General features: G+C 43.3%; 1 protein-coding gene across 1 annotated transcript in view; it reads left to right on the forward strand.

Moving 5' to 3' along the window:
- Positions 1-3252: 3252 nt before the first annotated feature.
- LOC105470865 (prolyl 3-hydroxylase 2) overlaps positions 3253-15365 on the forward strand; it is a 166037-nt gene continuing 153924 nt past the window's right edge. Inside the window, exon 1 of the mRNA XM_011723133.2 lies at positions 3253-3890. Coding sequence (XP_011721435.2) covers positions 3420-3890 — 471 coding nt within the window. The 5' untranslated portion in view covers positions 3253-3419. The remainder of the gene's footprint in view (positions 3891-15365) is intronic.

Below are 15365 nucleotides of genomic sequence, written 5' to 3' on the forward strand. Positions count from 1 at the left end.
CCAGCCTGGGCGACAGAGTGAGACTCCGTCTCAAAAAAAAAAAAAAAAAAAAAAAAAAAAAAGATTTAAGAAATAAGGTAGTGGGCCGGGCGCGGTGGCTCACGCCTGTAATCCCAGCACTTTGGGAGGCCGAGACGGGCGGATCACAAGGTCAGGAGATCGAGACCATCCTGGCTAACAAGGTGAAACCCCGTCTCTACTAAAAAATACAAAAAACTAGCCGGGCGAGGTGGCGGGCGCCTGTAGTCCCAGCTACTCGGGAGGCTGAGGCAGGAGAATGGCGTAAACCCAGGAGGCGGAGCTTGCAGTGAGCTGAGATCCGGCCACTGCACCCCAGCCTGGGCGACAGAGCGAGACTCCGTCTCAAAAAAAAAAAAAAAAAAAAAAAAAAAAAAAAAGGTAGTAGTACATGAAGAAGGCTTGAAAGAACCTGGCCAATTTGGGAATCAGTAGGATACGGTTGCAGTCTATAGGCTATTGACTGTGTGCTAATGCCGATTCTTTCCCTAAGTCTTTTTAGATCCTTCCAGCCACAAGCTATTTTTGCAACCTCTATACTCCCAGAGCACTTTCTTTTCTTTTCTTTCTCTCCTTCTCTCTTTCTCTCTTTCTTTCTTTCTTTCTTTCTTTCTTTCTTTCTTTCTTTCTTTCTTTCTTTCTTTCTTTCTTTCTTTCTTTCTTTTTCTTTTTTTTTTTTGACAGAGTCCCACTCTGTCACCCAGGTTGGAGTACAATGGCGCAGTCTCGGCTCACTGCAACCTCTGCCTCCGGGTTCAAGTGATTCTCCTGCCTCAGCCTCCTGAGTAGCTGGGATTAAAGGTGCCTACTACCACGCCCAGCTGATTTTTGTATTTTTAGTAGAGATGGGGTTTCACCATGTTGGCCAAGCTGATCTCCAACTCCTGAGCTCAGGTGATCGGCCTGCCTTGGCATCCCAAAATGCTGGGATTACAAGCGTGAGTCACCATGCTCGGCCAACACTTTCAATCTAATCTAACATGTACCACATTCTACCTTGTATTAAAGCTCTATACATCATATATATCAAATTTGTTTCCTATACAGTACTGTGAGCTTCCCAGAGATAAGAATCCTGACTTATTCATCTTCTCTTTCATCTAGAATATTTACTTTAAGAGTAGGCATCAAAAAATGTTAATTTAATTGAAATATATTAAGCGATGTAGAAATGTCACCAAATATACAAATAGAATGTAGCAAGGAATCCTGGCACTTTGCCCTCAGTCCCACAGCAGGAGTTCCTAGCCTGATGTGCTTCAAAACCTTCCACAAGTGGACTGATAACCCTGGACTAGACTCCAAAATCTTTATCTGAAGACAGAGACAATCTCTAGAGAAAAAGTCTGGGCAGATGACTGATGTGCTAATTCTGGAACACTGACCATCCAAGGCATTCAATATACATTCAGCTCCAAACTGGAGCTTTTTCATCAGCGATATGAGCCGAATTAGTAACGTTTGGTGGAAAAAAAAAAAAGAGCATGATTATCAGTGTCTCTTGGAATTACATAGCCAGGCTGTTCATGGCCTGAGTGGTCAAACCTAACAAAATGAATGAAGGAATGAGCATGACTCTCTGGCAAGCCCCTCAGCATAGTGGTGATTCCACACAAAAGTCTTCTTCGGAAAAATCACGGCAACTAGATACTTTCGTGGGTCTTTTTCCCGTTGCCTGTCCCTCTGCTCACCATTGCAGGCACTGAAAGACTGCTGAGATTCTCACAGGTACGAGAAGACCGCAGAAATGCCTCCAGGAGGCAGGCTGGGATCCAGGGTCCAACACATACTCTTGTGAGAATGTGAAGGAACACGAAAGAGAGGAACACCTTGGCTAAAAACGTATTTGTGATAGAGGAGAAGGGGAGGAACAGGAAGCCTCCAGCTAGTCATTTGGAATCTGGCAACCATTTCTGTCAGATTTTCCATTCCTAGATTGATGCCCATTGCTTAATTCCTTGAGGTAAGGGATATACTAAATTGCCTCTTTGTTCAACTCTTACAATAAGAATTTCCCTCTCCTCTCCAGTCCTGTCCCCTCTACTCCCCTCTTCTCCTTTTTTTTTTTTTTTTTTCTGATGGAGTCTCACTCTGTCACCCAGGCTGCACAATCTCGGCTCACTGCAACCTTCACCTCTGAGGTTAAAGCAATTCTCCTGCCTCAGCCTCTTGAGTAGCTGGGACTGCAGGCATGCGCCACCACGCCCGACTAATTTTTGTATTTTTAGTAGAGAGACGGTTTCGCCATGGTGGCCAGGCTGGTCTTGAACTCCTGACCTCAGGTGATCCACCCGCCTTGGCCTCCCAAAGTATTGGGATTACAGGGGTAAGCCACTGCACCTGGTCCACAGCAAGAATTTATTTCTGAATAGCATTTCACGGTTAGGCGTCTGGCTGTTTAACAGATGAGGAAACTGAGGCCCTCAGTCGCCAAGGTCACACAGCTGGTAAACGGACGGAGCCAGAATGTGAGTACAGCTCCTCCTGCCTCCAAAGGTTCTCTGGGCCCTGTAACACCACGGCTGCCCAGGAAACGCAGGCTATATATTGTTCTTCCCCTGGCCCAGCGCCCTGATCCAATGCCCGGACACACATCCACACAAAGTGGGATGAAAAGGTAAGGGAGAGCCTTCCCCAAGAGAAGGAGCGGTAAGCTTTGATTCTAAAGGGCCTGGGTTTGTCCTTTGCCGCTTCTCAGCTGTATGCATTTGGGCAAATCACTTCTCAAACCTCCGCATCTGGGCCTACAGGGCCTCTGTGACTTTTAGTTAATTAATTAATTAATTAATTTATTTTTAACTTTAAGTTCCAGGATACATGTGCAGAATGTGCGGGGTTGTTGCATAGGTATCCATCGCATCTATGGTTTTATTCAGTCTGAAATGGCGTTCCAGGCTTCGTTAGAAGGTGAAGCACTCTGCAAACTGCGAGGCCATACACAGATTCCCTAATACGATGAAGGCCCTAACTTGCTAAGCTGGATTTTCTTTATTTCCCAAAAAGAAGGCTAATACTATCCACTGTGCAACTAGAAGGGAACCCTCGTGTAAAGCGCCTCGCCCCGGCTGGCCTCAAGCGGCGCTAGCTCTCTGGCTGGCGCTGGAGTGTGTCGCCCCCGGCAGCCCCGCCGCTGCCGCAGGGAGCCTGGGAGAGCGGCTCTCGGAGGCTCAGGCAGCAGGAGGAGCGTGTGAGCTGTGGGCGTCCCTTTAAGAGCGGCTGGCCAGGCACGGCCTCCGCCTCTCCGTACGCGGAGCGCCGGCGGTCACCTGGGGCTCGCGGGGTAGCCAGATCGCGGCGGGGTCGGCGCGCTTCCCCGAGCGAAGGTGGGAGAGGGGACCCGGACGGGAGGTGCCCCGAAGCCCTCTTGAGCGTACCCGTCCCGCGCCTCTCGGAGGCGGAGGATGCAGGAGCGCATCTGGGCGCCGCTGCTGCTGCTGCTGCCGCTGCTACTGCCGCCGCCACTGTGGGCCGGCCCCCCGGACAGCCCACGCCGGGAGCTGGAGCTGGAGCCCGGGCCTCTGCAGCCTTTCGACCTGCTCTACGCCAGCGGCGCGGCCGCCTACTACAGCGGAGACTACCGGCAAGCGGTGCGCGACTTGGAAGCGGCGCTGCGCAGCCACCGGCGCCTGCGGGAAATCCGCACGCGCTGTGCCCGCCACTGCGCGGCGCGCCACCCGCTCGCGCCCCTCGGCGAGGGCCCCGGAGCCGAGCTGCCCCTTTTCCGCTCCTTGTTGGGGCGGGCGCGCTGTTATCGCAGCTGTGAGACCCAGCGCCTCGGGGGCCCCGCATCCCGCCACCGCGTCAGCGAGGATGTGCGCAGCGACTTCCAGCGCAGAGTGCCCTACAACTACCTGCAGCGGGCCTACATCAAGGTACCCACAGAGCGCTCCTCCACTCCAAAGACCCTGCGGCTCTCACATGCTCTCTTGAGCCCTCCCTGCTGCCCCCGTCATCTCTGTTCCATCTTTCAAATTGGGTGTCCTTAAATATGTGTCTCAGTTTGTCAATCCAGATATCTGGTGGCCCTGTCTCTGTACGCAACAATTGATTAACTTGGACAAGTCTTTTTCTCTCTTTCTCAGCGTCAACTTCTCTCTCAAAAAGAGGACTGTCCTGATAAGGTGAGGGTTAAAGTACGCATTCAGCACGAATTCAGGAGGCGTTGACAAAGCTGAATCTAGTACAAGTTATCTTCTCCCTGCTCCCTTCCCATTTCTCTTCTGTCTCCTCTCTCATCCTTCCTATACTGTAGTCTGCACCTTTTCTCTGAAGTTTAAAAGAATCTTCAAAATAGTGAAGTTGAAAGACCTGTTCCAAAACAAATTTCTCCCTCTTCTCCCCTTCACCTACAAAAAAGTAAAGATCAAAGGTTAAAGAGAAGGTATGCTTGGAGGAGGCCAAGCTGTTTGAGGCAGTCTCAGTCAAAGTATCCATCCTAAGTGTTGACTTTTTCTCCTTTGATAGAGGGCTTCCGTTTTCTGGTGGTAGGCGTTGGACTGGGTTACTGGGCATCAGTCCTCTCCTTCTAGTTTTATTTTTATATACCTATCTTACCTAAAGTTAGTGACAGGAGGTATAGTGTGCATACTGACATATTTTTCACATACGTAACTTTGAAGATCTCTCTGGATGCTTCAGCAGAGGGAATTTGAATGAGTTCTTCAGCCTGCACTGCCACTCACCCAATTTTGCTTCAAATTGACACTCTTAACCCCTCTTTCTGGTTTTCTATGTTAATATATCAAAGTCTCTTCTACAACTATTGGAAAAGTGGAAGCTTTGGGGTTGGTTGGTCATGCTAGCCAATGGACCAGGCTGCTTTGCTTTGCTTTGCTTTTCTGTTTTTGATGGAGTTTTGCTCTTGTCACCCAGGCTGGAGTGCAGTGGTGCAATCTTGGCTCACTGCAACCTCCGCCTCCCAGGCTCAAGCAATTCTCCTGCCTCAGCCTCCTGAGTAGCTGGGATTACAGGTGTGCACCACCATGCCCGGCTAATTTGTGTGTGTGTGTATTTTTAGTAGAGACGGGGTTTCCCCATGTTGGTCAGACTGGTCTCGAACTCCTGACCTCAGGTGATCCACCCATCTCGGCCTCCCATAGTGCTGGGATTACAGGCGTGAGCACAGCCGGACCAGGCTGCATATCTAAGGAGATGAAAGTACATACCATGTTCAAATATCCAAATGCCTTTTGCAGCTCATCCCGCAAAATCTCTGCCCTCATATGTGGTAGGGGTCTCTCAGATTGGCAACTGTTGGTGGAGTGCATGAAATTTCAACTCAGTATAAATCTTAACCTCCTGTGTATTGTGGCTAAGGTGTTGGAGTTACTGGACTAGTATCTTGGGCAAGAAATGAGGAGAAAGCCTGAATCCTTTCCAGGACTTGTCTTCTACTTGCTTGTACCTCCTGATTGCTGAGACATATATGCAGCATAACTCTGATTTCTTCTAAGTGATTTACACAGTTTCTGGTGGTCTCACAGAAATCAGTCAACACCAGGCAGAGAGGGGTCCTTGAGTGTCTGACAGTGACGTTATCATAAGCTAGTTCCCAGAGAAGAACATGGGTGGTCCCTGTAGCTTGCTTCTCCCGGGAGTCTCCCATGTGAGGTTAGCAGTCCTGCTGTTAATTCTGTCACAAATTTTGGACATATTTTCCTTTCTCGTATGTGGAGAAAGAATACATATTCATGGTCAGTCCTATAAAAATAAATAACCATGAGGTAACTCTCAATATGTGGGTTTCCCTGGTCCTGGAATTCTGCTTGCTTCACTGCTAATGTTAGCATTTGTCAGTCATTTCCCCTCCCGTTCCCTGGTTGGAGGTCAAAGAAGGTGAAGCCATAGGTTTAACATACCTCAGATTTTTGTGGTGAATTGATTACAGGAACAAGTCACACTCTGTAAGTGAATTACTGGATGTTGTCCAATGAATTAATGAAGTTTAAGACGTTCTTTCAAAGGTGTGTGGCTTCATATGTTCATTTCAGTTCTACCAGCAATATTTCTGAGAGCAGAACAAGTCTTGCATTTTCTCCCTTACTTCTCTGGCAGTTTCTTGGATCCACATAATTGATAATCTCTTAGGAAGAAAACATTTTTATCCCTTTGGAAATTCATTTTTGAAAGTTGGAGTTTGTGAACATCTAAAAATGCATCACGGTTTTTCTCCCCCCCTGCACCCCCCTCCCCCAGCCCCCAAGAACTCCACAATTTTAGCCTTTTCTTAACTTCCTTGGAATTTCACTTATGAATATGCGCACACACCATCTTTTGAGACTGAAAAAAAAAAAACTCTCTCAAATAATAATAGAATATCCTTGAGCTCTGACAGGTCTGGATTCTAGGGCATTAATTCCCCGACGTTAGGATGAGGAACTCCCTGCATGTGACTGGATATGGTCATAGTGCCCTGTATTGCTGAATTGCTTTTGACATCAGTGATCCAGTTTGCACTTTAAAGGATAACCCTGGACCAGATCAAATTCAGTGAGGGAGGACTGGAATGCTTCATAAAGCTAAGAAAGTACAATTATTCTCAGCTAAGAGATTTTCCAACTATAGAAGCTCTCAGGAGATGTTGCTTCTCCCCCAAATCCTGCTGAGTGGGCCTCTCATGAAAGCAGGTTATTCTTGCTGGTATGTTGGAGGGGAAGAAGGATGAAGAATCATGAAATCTGAGACCCAGAGTTCAATTTCTTGGTTCACAGATGAGGAAAGGGATGTTTCTAAATGTTGAACAGAAAGGTAAAGAGGTTTGCTCAGTGTCACATATTTAGTGGCATACCAAATGATTTGTTGAAATGAGCACAGGGCTGGGAGTCAGGAGTCTGGATTCTTCCAAAACTGATTCCCATAGCTTTCCTGTGCCCACTGGCCTGTGGGTTCACATCAGGGCCCAGAGAATGCTGCATACCCCAGGGCTATCCTTATGCCAGATTTGGACAGCTCCAGGGATGAGTATGTCCTTGTCTTGCAGGGTAACAGATACTCACTGTATCTTTCATAAGCCTTGCTCTGTTGAATTTTCTCAAGGCCTGGCATGTTGGGAATTTGCCTAGACAGCTATGAGGCAGTAGTTTCACCTGGCTCCTAGCCATACTTTTTGTTTAAAGGCGGGGTGAGACTCTTCAAACTTTTGATTTTTATCATTTAAGATTGTTAGATATAACCCATGATTCATAACCTAAGATGTAAGATATAGCTTTTATCATTGCATTCTCTGCTTAGAAACCTTCAGTGACCTTCCTCTTGCTACCATATAAAGCTCAAACAGTTTAACATAGCATCCACAGCCTGGCTCCCTCTCAACCTTCCCAGCCCTATCTTCCCCAACTCTGCCACCCTCCAGCCAAAGGTAACAATGAGTGCTTTGTCTTATGCCTGACACTTCTGCATCTCTTGGCCTTGTTTAGTCTTTCTTGGGAGGTGTAGAGGCTTTAGAATAGGATAGATATGGGATTAATTTTTAGTGTTCCCAATCTCTATCTGTGTGACTGTCAGCAAATTACATCAGATTTTTCAGCTTTAGTTCTCCCATCTGCAAAATAGGGAAATAATGGGACCTACCTTCCTGTTTTAGGTTAAGTGTAAGAGATGAGTGATATAAAGCACCCAGAATAGGTCCTGATTCTCAGTAACCATTGGAGACATGTTTGTTCTTATTATTAGTTAAAATAATAGACCTTTCCTCCTCCTTTTCTACATGTTCAAATCATAACATCCTAAGGAACGCACCTATTTCTGTGAGTTCTTCCTTCACTCCATCTACAACTCCCAAAAGTACATCATTTCTCCCTTTTCTGAATTCCCACAGCAACAAATTTGTTCCTCTTCTGTCATTTTTCATTTTTAACCTCATTTTGGAAAAACTGATAATTTTGCTATTACTTATGTGAGCTTCTCAAAATCAAGAATTGTCTTAGTAATTCTTGCATCTCTTAAAGCAGAGGTTCCCAGATTTGGATGAATACTAAATGAGTAATTATTATTAATCATCAGGGGCATTAAAATGTGATTTAAAATTAGAGATAAAGGCTCAATAGGTCCGAGCTGGATCATCGGCAACCATCTTCCCTCCAAATACCTAAAGCGGGGGATGGTAGCAGTAGACGTTCAGTGTACGTTTGTTGAATGAATAATAACTTGGTTCCATGCATATGAAATGTTGTTGAGGAAGATTTCTGCACAGTGGCAGGAGGTTTTCTCACTTTAGTAGTTTGGCTTCCCGGCTGGTCAGTTGGGAGAGAACGTCACAGGACTGTTGACTACCTGACTTCTCACTACTTTCTACTTACAAGTTCTGGCTAATGTTGCAAACTTTCACCCCCTTTCCCACAGCCCTTTTTCTTCTTTAGTTCTTATTACTTAAAACTGTACTTCAAAATACCCTTGACATATTGTACTTGTTTCATATACAACTCTGGAATTTAAACAAACATGAGGGATATTTTTCTTTCTTATCTGTGTCCTTTATAATCAGGAATGGTTTGACAGGGTCTGTTTTTTTTGTTTTGTTTTTTGCCTCCCACTTTTCCCAGCCATTTAAGGAAAAAAAAAAAAAAATGAAAGAAAGAAAAGAAAAGAAAAGAAAAAAAACCTAGTGCTGTTTATTTATTCATTTTTCTACTCAAAGCAAGCTTACCCCTGCTTCTTTTGTTTCTGGATTGTTGCTTTGTTCCATTTGACCTTCGTTTTTCTTCTTAGGATTGAAAGGAAGGGGAAAAATACAGACACAATTACATTGGGCAATTCTGTTTTGGTCCTAGAGTCCTCTCTTGAAACCTCCTGTATCTTGATCATAATCTATTTGATTAGGATTCAAAGAAAGGGGAAAAATAAAGACACAATTACATTAGGCAATTCTGTTTTGGTTCTAGAGTCCTCTTGAAACTTCCTTTATCTGGACCATAATCTATTTGATTAGTGGTTCCTAGGGGAAAAAAAAGTAAACTCTAGGAACTTCCTGACTCTTACTCTGTTTCATCAATTGCTATCTCTTTCTAGAACGAATGCCTTAAAAAGAAATTGAAAACCCAGACAAGTGCACCATATAGATCTTATTAGTTTAGAATAAAAATGCTTTCCTGAATCTCGTATTTAAATTTTTTTTACCTATTTGTAGAATATGTATATTTTATCTGCAAATTATTTCAAATAGAAGGTTGATTTCATAGCTTCTTGAAATAGCTGTTATGAAATTTCTCTAATGGTTATTTCCTCAAAAGATGAAGCGTTTCTCCCCTCTCTTTAACAACTGAACACTTTTTTGTGCTCAAATCGTCAAAATGTACAGGTCACTATCTTTATGTCTCACTCCTTAGGAAGAAAACCTGAGAGATTGTTGGTCTGGCTAGTTTTTAGGTCCTGTGCGCTAAGGAATTAGAATCACAATTGTTCCTCATAGGGATTGTCCCATATTTGAAAGCCTGGTCAGCTCCTTACCAGTCATCCATTGCCCTTACAAGTGATAGGTGCCACAGAGGCTTAAAATTTAATTAGATGAGGCTGGGCCCGGTGACTCACGCCTGTAATCCCAGTACATTGGGAGGCCGAGGCGGGCGGATCTTGAGGTCAGGAGATCGAGACCATCCTGGCTAACACGGTGAAACTCTGTCTCTACTAAAAATACAAAAAATTAGCCGGGCGTGGTGGCGGGCGCCTGTAGTCCCAGCTACTCGGGAGACTGAGGCAGGAGAATGGCGTGAACCCAGGAGGCGGAGCTTGCAGTGAGCCGAGACTGCGCCACTGCACTCCGGCCTGGGCGACAGAGTGAGACTCCATCTCAAAAAAAAAAAAAAAAAGTAATTAATTAAATGAGGGCAGCAACTGCTTGCAAATATTTTCCCATGGTTAATCAGCTTGGTTAATCAGGATTCCTTCCTAGCCTTTAACAAAGGAAATTAATAAACTGCTCTCTCCCTTTCTTCATAGACCTCGTCTCTTAGAGTCAAATGGATTCTGTTACTAATATCATCTGCTCTTTTATAAACTCCAAAGGGGTAACTGTGAAATTCTCTTGGAAATGCTTGATAAAATGTCAACTTCCTCATAGGTGAGACTTGATACATTTTGAAAGATGGATAGGTTCACCTAAAATGAAAACTTACTGGATTTGACATAATGACTGTTCTTTTGTATTGCTAAGGAATTAAGTAAACTGTGGATTTCTTAGAGTCACAGATTTTAGAGCTGGAAAAGACTCCAAAGGAACATCTTCAAGTCATATAACCGCTTTGGGGCAGTGACGTAGAAGTGAGGGACGGAAGGATATCGATTTTGTTCAAGAAACGTAATCTAACAAGGGTGGAAGTGGTAGTTATTAAAATTATAAAAATGCTATAGCTTGAAAGGCCCTCAAGGATCATGAAAAAATCTATCCCTGTCACTTAACAGATGATGACACTGGCCTCGTAGATTCCACAACAAATCAAGAAGGGCCAGCAAATGGAGCTTGGTCCAGAATGTAGGTTTCTGACTTCCAGTCTCCTGCTCTTTCCAGCCTCTATGTAACAGTCATGGCTACCTCCTTGAGGGGTGATCTGGTGACTCAGTGGTGCACTTGAGACCTGCAGTAAACCCATTGCCTTCAGAGACAAAGTGGACGTAAGTCACATGTTCCTGGACTGCCCCCTCCACCCTGCACTTTCATTCACATGATACATAAGTTATTCAGCCAAGAGTCACAGTTGTCCGGTGGAAAACTTTGCATTTCTCGTTAGGAAAAATAATTTCTCCTGTCTTTTTTTTTTTCCATTCATCTTTCTTCTATAATTCTTTTTCTGTATTTTTCTTCATCCCTCCTTTCCTGCTGTCTGATTTTCTAGCCGAGTATTTTCCGCCAGACCTTGTCATCATTTGCCAAATAGCCTACACATATCTTTAAAAAAAAAATAATTTGGTGTCAGCCCTCTGAGTGGCATTCCTAGTGTTGTGTGTCTGTTTTGCTGGTTTTAGTACTGAAGAGGACTGCAGACTGTTGTTGAACGAAGCTACTTCTCTTGACCACACTCTTTTCTGTTCTACTGTACTATATTGTTACCTCTAGTTATTTCCCGGTTTTTCCTTGGCCCTCCCCCTGCATTGTCCTCTTAGTGGTCTACACAATGAAAGCACATCTGAAAAGAAGACAGCAGAGGAGAAAATGGGGAAAGAGAAAATGTTGGTAGACCTAAGCTCAGGTTTCCAGCTGTAATAAAATAAAAGTCATTGAGCCTCTTATTTAATCTGATAAACAGTCATAGGTATCTACTTTTTGATACTGTTTTTATGTCACTTACCCTCATGTGTGTTGTGCAAGACCTGGGTATGGGTTGGAAGAAGATGTTCCCCACCAACTCTCTATCTTTCTGCCACTGCCCCCCTGCCATAGTCATGAAACATAAGTACTCCAACCATTTCATTTTATGGATGGGAAAATAAAGCTCAAAAGAGAATTGAGTTGATCAAAGTAAATGCAATCAAATGGAAGATCCAGGATTAGAATCCAGGAACCCAGACACCCTCCAACCCCTGTGACATTGCCATTGACCACTAGTTGTAAGATCCACACTAGAATAGGGTTCCTCCCATTAATGAGCTCACTTCTAATATAGAGGATTTCAAGTGGCCCATAATTATAACATGAGAACCATGGGGAGAATTGTCAACCATAATACAAGTTATAGGATTATTTTTATTGCACTCCCCATTATTCCATTAATGATCAAGTGACTTAACCCTAGGTACATTAACGATTTCAACAAGTTTCACTTTTCTCTCTCTGAGCATCTTCTATGAATTCCTGTGAATTGAAGTGGCTGGACCAGCTTAATTATTTAGGTTCCTTCAGGTGTGTGATTCTGACATTGAAGCTGTCAAGAATATTGTTTATGGCAAGAATTCGTGCATCAGGTAAATTAGATGCATGGGATTCTTTAGAAAATTTTCTCTGTCTTTGAAAGTTCATAAGAAAGAAAGAGTCACATTTAAGTGAGTAATAGGAAGACCAGAAACTGGTTTCATGGAGGAAGTGATGTTTAAAATCTTTTATTCTAGAGGGGCCAATGCGAGTTTCTAGATTGGGCTTTTGGATACACAGATGAAAGCTACAGTGTCATTTCTATATAAAGTATATTAAAATAGAGCCCCTCTGATGGATTTTTTTTAAAGGCATTCTTTCTCCCCACCCTTTACCACCCTATCTTTCTGCGGCTGCACCCTGCCACATTAATGGAACATTAGTATTCCAGGCATCCATTTTACAGATGGAAAATAAAGGCCAAAAGAGAACTGAGTGGCCCAAATTTTACAGCACCGTAAGAGAAGGACCAGGATTAGAATCCAAGAATGCTGACTTCCATTTCTGTGAAATTGCCATTGACCACTATTTGTAAGATCCACTGTGAAAACACAAGCTTAACGAAGTTAAAACGAAACACACAGCGTGCCACTTGCATTATTTGCTAAATGAAAGAGACCCTGAAATAAAAGCCACAATCTTCTTATGCAATGTTATTTCTTGCACTCTGTTCTGCCTACTTCTGGGAAAAACTCAGAAACAAGAACGTGAGTCAATGCTGTCTCCCAGTTAGCTTAATGAAAATGAATGAGGCAAAGGATCTTCTTTGGAAGGGAAGTAGAGGGATAGGAGCCAGAAAGGGGGAGATCCAAAACGTCAGAATTTCTAGAAGTGCAGAGCTATCAGAATGATCCTGCTGGAATTCATTATCTACAAATATTAGATTCCGTTTTTGTGCACATAGCAGAAAACTTCTGGGAATTGCAGTTTAATTGTACTGGGACCCTGGAAAGGAATGTATAAAAGCAAAATGTGTAATAAAATAAATGAATACAAAACAAAGAAACTGTTAACAAATCTGGAAGCACAGGAAATTTGAGCCAATTTTGACATATTCTTCTTGCCTGAATGCCAAATTTGTAAGTCTGCCAAAATCAATAGATTTGCATAGAGAAACTGACACACAATTAAGACCCCAGGCACAGAGAATTACCTTAAAACCAGATTTGGCTATTTTTTAAAAAATGAGCTCAAATTATGGTATCAAAGACTAATCCAGTAGACCATACAAATTATTTCTCCACTGAAGCATATGCTACTTTAAAATAATATTTTTATTTGAAATCCAGGATCAACATCAGCATTTGATTCTAATACATGCTATTTATAAATGCCACCAGGGACAGAGACTTTCACAGTCAATCAATCATTGTTTCTATAGGAATACCAAGGGCTCGGTTAAACAGTGGGGTTTACAGGTTTTCAGGTCAATAAGCATTTCAGTCTGAGTTTCTCAACCTGGGCTGATTGATATTCTGCGATGAATAATTCTTTGTTGTGTCAAGCTGTCCTGTGCATTTTAGGATGGCCAGCAACATTCTTGGCCTTTACATGTTATATCAGTAGTAACACATTCCACCCCTCTCCAAGCTGTGATAACAAAAAATGTCTCCATATATTGCAAAATGCACTTGGAGGTCAAAATCACCCTAGATAGAAAAACACTGATTTTAACATTTAGCCATATTTAAGATGACTGGCCCAGGTGTGGTGGTTCATGCCTGTAATCCCAGCACTTTGGGAGGCTGAGGAGGGTGGATCACCTGAAGTCAGGAGACCAGGACCGACCTGGCCAACATGGTGAAACCCCGACTCTACTAAAAATACAAAAATTAGCCGAGTGTGGTATGCCTGTAATCCCAGCTACTTTTGCTTGAACCTGGGAGGCAGAGGCTGCAGTGAGCCGAGATCATGCCACTGCATTCCAGCCTAGGCAATAGAGCGAGACCCTGCCTCAAAAAAAAAAAAAAAAAAAAAAAAAAAAAAAAAAAAAAGACTGGACATCAAGGTTAGATAGTTAGATAAGGACAATTTATACTGGATTATACTAGATGACAGTTTGCCCACTGATGAATTATAATGTTTATTTCAAAAGTTTGGCTCCAGCTAGATAACTTTTAGAGGAGAAATCTATTGGAAATAGAACTTCTGTCTTCAAGATGCAAAGCGCTGGGCTCATATCCCGTATCTAGTTCTCCGTAGCTGCAGTAGCTCCGCTTATAGAAAAGATCAGATAGCTTTCTCTACTTATTGTCCTAACATGATGAGACAGGTTGCTTTAACAGTACAAACTAACACATCTTAGTTTTGACTTTCAAACTCCAGAATGACTATATTTCTTATTCAACTTGTAAAGTTCCCAAACCCAATTATTTATAAATAATCCACTGCAACCTGTAAGTTTTCTTTGGGTTAGCTCTGTGTCACATATATTCTTAGGAAGCAGCTTGTCACAAAACAAAAATGCCAACTCACAGAAGACTGCGAAGTGGGGGAAATAAGAGGAGGTCAGGTGAAAGAAAAAAATATTAGAGAGAAAAAGAGAGAGGGAGGGAAGGAGGGAGCCAAAGAGTGATACAGAAAGAGAGGAAGAAGGATGAAGAGATAATGAACAAAATGAAGCAAAGGAACGCCAAGAGCAATCAGATTGAAGTCCAAAGGTTTCAGGCATGAAAAGAGTCTCACTAAAGAAAACTAGGATGTTTCCCACTCTAATATCTGCCTCTGTTGTAAAATTAATAGTTGGGGAACAGATGTTTGTCTTTCTTCCACTCTCTATTGCTGTAAGGCCATATTCTGTGGAGACACTTCTGCCTTGCTGAAGTGCAGAACAGCAGAGTTAATCAGCTTCTTCAGGAAAGAGAAGGAAGTAGGCTGGGCGCTGTGGCTCAGGCCTGTAATCCCAGCACTTTGGGAGGCCGAGACGGGCGGATCACGAGGTCAGGAGATCGAGACCCTCCTGGCTAACATGGTGAAACCCCGTCTCTACTAAAAATACAAAAAAAAAAAAATTAGCTGGCCGTGGTGGCGGACGCCTGTAGTCCCAGCTACATGGGAGACTGAGGCAGGAGAATGGTGTGAACCCAGGAGGCAGAGCTTGCAGTGAGCCGAGATCACACCACTGCACTCCAGCCTGGGTGACAGAGCGAGACTCTGTCTCAAAAAAAAAAAAGAAGGAAATAATTCCTCCGGCTAGAGATTCCACATGCACAACACTGAATGTTTACCAAATGATATAATTCTCCTCTAAAAAAACAAAAACAAACGAAAGAGAAAGATCCCAAATAAAGAATGCTAGCTATTAGTTTTCATTAAATTGAACTCTTTTCTCTATCAGCAGTTAAAAAAAGTACTGAGGCCTTTTAGATGTAACCTTCTTTTTTAAGGCCCTGGAGATATGAAGATGAGTAAGACACTCCTCCTATCTCCAAGTAAGTCACAGTCCACTGAAAAAAACAAATGTGTATATAGCTATAATATTGATTAACGTAATAAACAGAAGCACTCC

This window comes from Macaca nemestrina, chromosome 2 (genome assembly GCF_043159975.1).
Source record: "Macaca nemestrina isolate mMacNem1 chromosome 2, mMacNem.hap1, whole genome shotgun sequence".
NCBI lineage: Eukaryota > Metazoa > Chordata > Mammalia > Primates > Cercopithecidae > Macaca > Macaca nemestrina.